The sequence below is a fragment of the Myzus persicae genome, unplaced genomic scaffold (genome assembly GCF_001856785.1).
Source record: "Myzus persicae strain clone G006 unplaced genomic scaffold, MPER_G0061.0, whole genome shotgun sequence".
Taxonomy (NCBI): Eukaryota; Metazoa; Arthropoda; class Insecta; order Hemiptera; family Aphididae; genus Myzus; species Myzus persicae.
This window is the reverse complement of record NW_019103945.1, coordinates 582,003-588,575: the sequence shown is the minus strand read 5'-3', so window position 1 is coordinate 588,575 and position 6,573 is coordinate 582,003. Positions and strand designations below refer to the sequence as shown.

The window sequence follows — 6,573 nt, the reverse complement described above, 5'->3', positions numbered from 1 at the left end:
CAATTATGTAGTGATACAGACTTATAATCCAATCAGAATTATGACTAACAAACTGTCAATACGAGTTAATAATAAAAAAATAAACTGCGTTTTTTTTAATTAAACGCTCTGGTATCGAACATGATTACAATGTTTATCATAATAATATTACTAACGACTATCCAAACCATTTATAGTTTATATTCTAAATTCACTTAAACCGATCTGTACCTACACTGTATTCGGGTTCCGCTGGTTCATCGATTATATCTATAGTCGCCGTCCAATGCAATACCTATAATTAAATCAGTTTTAATTACCTTGCTCATTTGATTGTGTCGATACAAGATTATTATTGTAATCATTTTTTATTATTATTATTATCATTATCATTATCATTATCATTATTATTATTATTATTATTATTGAAGACTTCAACTCAATTTTGGTTTTGACGTGTTTCAAGAAAAATAGCCGAATACTATGAAATATGACAACACATATCGCGCTGGTAAATATGATTTACGATATGGTTATAATATTTTGCTAATAGATTTGTGTCGGTATAAATATTTAAGAAATTATGGCTTGTAAAATAATATTTTTTATTCTTACTTATTTTGCGTATTGAGACAGAATGTCAATGTGACACATCACAGTAATTATGTAAAATATATACTACGCATGTGCTTGAAATAAGTCATTTTTTTATATTCTTTACAGTTTCAAATCTCTAAATATTTATCAATAATTATTTAGTTTTAAAATTTTAGTAAAAACATTTAATTCTTTGCACGTGTTAAATGTATTATTAACCGACTACGAGTGAGTTTTAAAATTTAAGACTAATAATTACTATTTCAATTAAATTAAATTACATGTATAAACTATAGTTACAATAGCTATTTATAATTATAAATCGCTTAAAATATTTTAGGTGCACCCATGACGAAATAAATCTTCACAACGCGTTATGGTAAAATATTTATATGTGCAGGTACCATAAACGCGGTGAAAAGAATATTTAAAAAAATATATTTATGTATTATTTATATATTTGAAAAATAATTAACCATACCTACCTATTACAATATGACCAGGTATGTTAAAACGCGTTAATATGTTTATTGTAAAAATATTATTAATGATAAACTAATGAATAATTGGTTGATGGTTGATAATAATTGTAATTTAAAAATGAGAGTGATAAAATACACTATTCACTAGACATTAGTAACAGCTTGTTTAACAAATATAAATAATTTTGTCTGAAATGATATCAACTATAAAAACATGTGGAAAAAGAAAATGTTTGTTTCATTTCGGAATGAATATAATATTAAAAGTTCCATAAGACAAAATTATTAATTAATAATATTGAGTTGGGCTCATGATTCCTCAACGCAGTGTGCTATGTATAAAGTGTATAATATATTATGAATTTGATAATATTATAAATACTTTGGTGGCCAAAAACTTTGCTCGTTTTAAATTTAGTAACTCAACAAACGGAAAATGTATAGGTTCAAGTGTACAACAATCACCAATCGGTAAGGTACAACAAAAGGTAAACTTTATAGCATATGTACCTATCCAAGCTAGGCTGGTACTATGTAGGTGACCATCGTGTTCGTTTACCCAACCATTTTAGATACTCGACGATACATTTTCGACGACTGTGTGCCATATTTTAATCTCACACTCTAAAAATATCCGAGATAAAATTATTCCATTTCGTGATTATCAATAACCGTCATACTACCTGCTGTCAAATCAAAGTAGTATAATCTAGTAAGTCGTCTATGATCCAGAAACATTGATTGTTCGTGTTTTCGAGTTGTGACAGTTCAGCAAAATCTAATTAATCCACGTGATTCGTTTATTTTCCAACAGCTGTCTACACATTGCCAATTTTTTACACCAAAAATAAATGTATATTGTCATCACAGCGTGTTGCTTTTGTTCACACAAGACAAAAAAACGCCAGTCAAGTGACCTGTTAAATCCAAAAACAGTAAAAATGTCATGTATTGTTTGCTCTTCAACCATCGTTTTGAATGTTATTATTATTATTATTATTATTATTATTATTATTATTATTATTATTATTATTATAGTGATTAAACTACGACTTACGAGCATATTGTTATGGGCCCGGGTCGGAAGACGCTTTTGAAATATTTTACCTTATGCGGTGTCATAATATGACATAGACGTTTCGTTGACATTGTTTTGTTGTAACAGATAGGTAGATTATGTAATAAACCTCATTTTTTGTTTTGTCTCGCTTTATATTAGTCGTCAAAGGCAATGACAGCAACAAACACACTATATTATTGTATACATAATAAATAGGCATAAATAATTATGGATGATAAACGAACTATATTACCGCAATATACGCACATATAAACTAACTATAGAGTATAGGTATAAAATTATACTGTGATTGCATAACACAAAAATGAATTACTACTTGGGAAACCACTAACGAGGAGTTTGGTAGTTATATTGATCGTTGATGCTTTTCAGTCATGAGTTCTTTAGATTTTCTACATGATTTTGTCTAGACCAGGGGTCAGGAACCTGCTGTTCTTTAATATGCAACCTGTGGTTCTTTGGGAAATTCCCACTAATATTAAGTAGATACGTTTTTTTGGGTGTTATTGTATTTAATTAAATAATATTATATTTATATAAACAATAATAATAATAATAATAATAAATTAATGAAGTAAAGTTTTTCTTTATTTTCTAAATTTAATGGCGTATCATTATGTTTTTAATGCCTACCAATAATTGTTCAATGAAATAACAATACTATCTCGTTCTTATATTCTATAATATATTGTCTATAGTCTATATTAACAACTACAACTAAAAAAAGGGTCGTTCAAACCTGTGCGGCTCCCTGGACATCGTGGTTTTGTAATTTTTCTAAAAAATGACTCTTTCTGACGAAAAGGTTCCCGACCCCTGGTCTAGACCATACACTCATGGTGAGCGATGACACGATGACGCCTTGTAGTTTTCTCGTCTATTGCAGCTTGGTGAATCACTTAAACTCGTAAACCCCAATGTTCCATTTATGTGCAGGTATTGGCATCTTCTGCCTTTTCTCTGCAGCCCTCCAATCCCATAACTATAACGATTCAATATTTATTTATTATTGGTACATTTGTTTGCATTATAAAGCGCACGAAATAATGCTTACCAACAGACATTCAAAACAGTATAAAAATAATGCAGATGACTAAAGATAAAATTTAATTAAAAATATGAGTATTCAGGGGTGGTCAATTTTGGGCATGTTGGACAAGTCCATCATGTTCAGGATAGGTTTGTTTTGCCGAATAGTTAATAATTAGTATATATCATACACCGGAGCAGGAAATGTAGAGAATTTAAGTAAATTTTCACTAGCGACCTTAAAATCGACTTTCTCTATAATACACCCGAAGCATCAATTTTCAATGCTATTTATGATAATTGATTGCTATCATCTATTCGTCTAATAAAGTACCTACCTATTATAGTAATATTATATTTATACAAATACGTGTGTAATACAATCATAGTTATATTATTATATTATCATTACAAATATCTGTATTGGTTAATACCGTCGAATTCAGTATTGAATGACAATAATTATAACCAAAATTAACATTTTGTATAAACCATTTGAGCACTTATAAGTTATAAATCACGTAGGTATTTTTATTATATATATAAATACCTAGATTATATACTTATATTTGTTTTAAATTATTTTGGGAGCACGACTTATTGAATGTGCTCCAATCAAGTTCGATATATTGGACTGAACATTTTAGCGTTATTATAAGTAAATCCTCGGCTGCACGATTTCGATCACGATAATATGGCCATATATATGTATGAGGTGAAGTTTAGCAATATAAGGCGACGGCAGGCACTACACTTATTATGTATGCCTAAATCTATAAACAAACATTGTTTGCGAATAACAACAACATTCCGGTTGAACGTCGAACAAAATGTTACATTTTTTGTACATTTAAGAATTTCAATTTTAAGTTTTTATTTGAGTGCTTGCCATAACATAACGTATAAAATAACCAGTTTATTATTATGACATTATATGGTATATAGTATGTAATGTACAGGTAGGCTGATTATGTTTATTAAATTATAAAATTACTATTTATCGGCTGTCTTGAACTTCCTATCTCGAACTGACACGTTTGTTGAGATGGTTTTGTTCAGATATTTTGTTACTCTTAACAAAATGTGAAACTAGAAAATTCGTTTTTATCATTTAATAACGTCCCTCGTTAGATATATCATATTGTCTGCGGTGAAAACATGTATATGAAACTTTTATAAACAGAGTGAATTCGAGTGAATTGACCTATAATCAAATTTAGTAGTAAGAATATTATCTGGTCGATGCCATGGTTTTTTTTTTATATCTCAATTTTAAAGCGAGTTATGAGCATTTTAAAATAGTAAATTGTTTGTACATCTTAAAATACTCAAAACTCGCTTTAAAATTGAAGTATTAAAAAAAATCTATATCATCGACTTGATAATATTCTTACTGCTAAATTTGATAATAGGTCAATTCTCTCAAAGATTAAACATAACTGAGTTAAATGAATTATATTCAGAATGTACAATGTGCTATGTTATGTGTTTGAAAGACTGAGACAAAGCATGCGGGTATGTCGTCCTCTTAATAATTAAAAATTAAAAAGATTGGCTCTTGTTTAAAAAACTGAAGTTTGTATTGTTACGGAATCATTCTTGAGTAGTTGAAAAAATTTCAAAGATGCGAAAAACGATCTCCAATACATTTAAAAATTCCAAAAATCTGAATTTTAATATATGCATCATTTAAGCATAAAAAAGGGTGAGCGTGCTTAAAAAATCACTCTGTGTAGCTGGTATTATTTACCTTTTTAAGTGATTTCAGTTAGTTTTTCAGGAAAGCGTTAAAGTTTAAAAGCATTTGTGGTATTTTAAATTTTAATGATTTATTTAAATTACTACATAAAACATTCGAATGTATTAGTTTTTTTTTATATATATATATTTGAGAGTTAAATATTGTTTTGTTTAAAATGTTTAAATTGTCTGTTTGCAAAGAGAAGTCTTCTTATTTTGTTTGACTGAAAAAAAATAGAGATATGATAATAGTTGGCAATGATGCGTTATCAGAGTATTTATATCGATCATTTTTAGAATGCGCTTGGTATTACAATATACAATCAAATGTATGCCTTAATTTTATCTACATTATTTCATTATTCGAGAAAACGAATACTTACTCAAAAATATTATAAATTATTTATAATATTCCATATTATTATTATTATTATTATTGTTATTGTTATACACCTGAGGAATTCAAATATTATTTTAATATTTACATGAATAAATTCATTGATTAGGTACATCCACAGAAAATAAGACAAAAATAATTATCGTACCCATACAATAAATGTTGTAATGGCGGTATAGGTAGGTATGCACAAAAATACAAAATCAACACGACGTGATCAAACATTTTATCTTAATATTATAAAAACATTTAACGTTAAAAATACATTTTGCCATAGATAAAGCTCCGTTCGGTCTCCTGTTTAATATTACGAACACGAGTCGTATTGTGGTCTTTCGTTGCTTGGCGTTATCAGCTCTCTTATGCGGTAACGTTTAAAATTAAAAATAATCATTATAATGACACACGTTAGATCATGAAAGAAATCACGGCGAGTTGACATTATGATAATTTATTTATAACACGTGTGTGCCCGCGCGTGTGTGTGTGTGAGGTTATTACTTATTTCAAATCTGTTTTGCATTGGAGACTGCAACACAAATAGATAAAACATAATAAAAAGCTAACAATTTTAGTTGTTGATATAATCGCTCTGCTGTATGATTTCCAGTGCAACTCGTCATTGAGTAGGTTGGTCACTGTAATGGGGCATGTAACATAATATTTTGAACTCGGTGATAAATCATTGTATGCGACGAAAAAACATCCAAACTGAGACTGTCTGTCGGCCTTTATTTTTAACGATATTTACTATCCATTTATCTATAATTGTTATTACTTATTAGTAATTTATTTTTATTAAAATAGCACCTACGTATGTTGGACTAATTTTAGTCAAAAACATTGTATATAACACGATCACAGACAGTGGCGTATATAGGGGGGAGGCCCCCTAGGCCAGAGCCCATAGTGAAATTGCAGGTTTAATTAAAGTATTTCTTGTATATTTACACTGTTAACAGTTTTTCACCATGATTAAGTTAGCCGGTTGATTAAAATCATTATTGAGTAATCTACAAGGAAATGTTAGATATATTGACGGGACTTGCTTTAATGACTTATTGACTTTGATGTTAAATTCATAGTAAGATAACATTAAAATATACAAACGACACTGTCAATATTTTTAAAAAAAGAAACAAAAAATTAATTTTACATAATAATTATAAAATTGAATTGCGCAATTTTTATTTGAACTGTATAATACGTCATAATTCTTAATTATATAACAGCTGCTCCCTTAAAAATGTATAATTATGGCTATGCTG

General features: G+C 28.5%; 1 protein-coding gene across 2 annotated transcripts in view; it reads left to right on the top strand.

Moving 5' to 3' along the window:
• Positions 1–6,573, top strand: part of LOC111036737 (E3 ubiquitin-protein ligase MARCH2-like) — a 28,230-nt gene continuing 21,657 nt past the window's right edge. Inside the window, exons 1-2 of one of the 2 annotated variants that reach the window (XM_022318874.1) lie at positions 1–336; positions 446–490. In XM_022318874.1, coding sequence (XP_022174566.1) covers positions 463–490 — 28 coding nt within the window. In that variant the 5' untranslated portion in view covers positions 1–336; positions 446–462. Of the gene's footprint in view, positions 337–410; positions 491–6,573 lie in introns of both variants that reach the window. The other variant, XM_022318875.1, reaches the window with a different exon arrangement.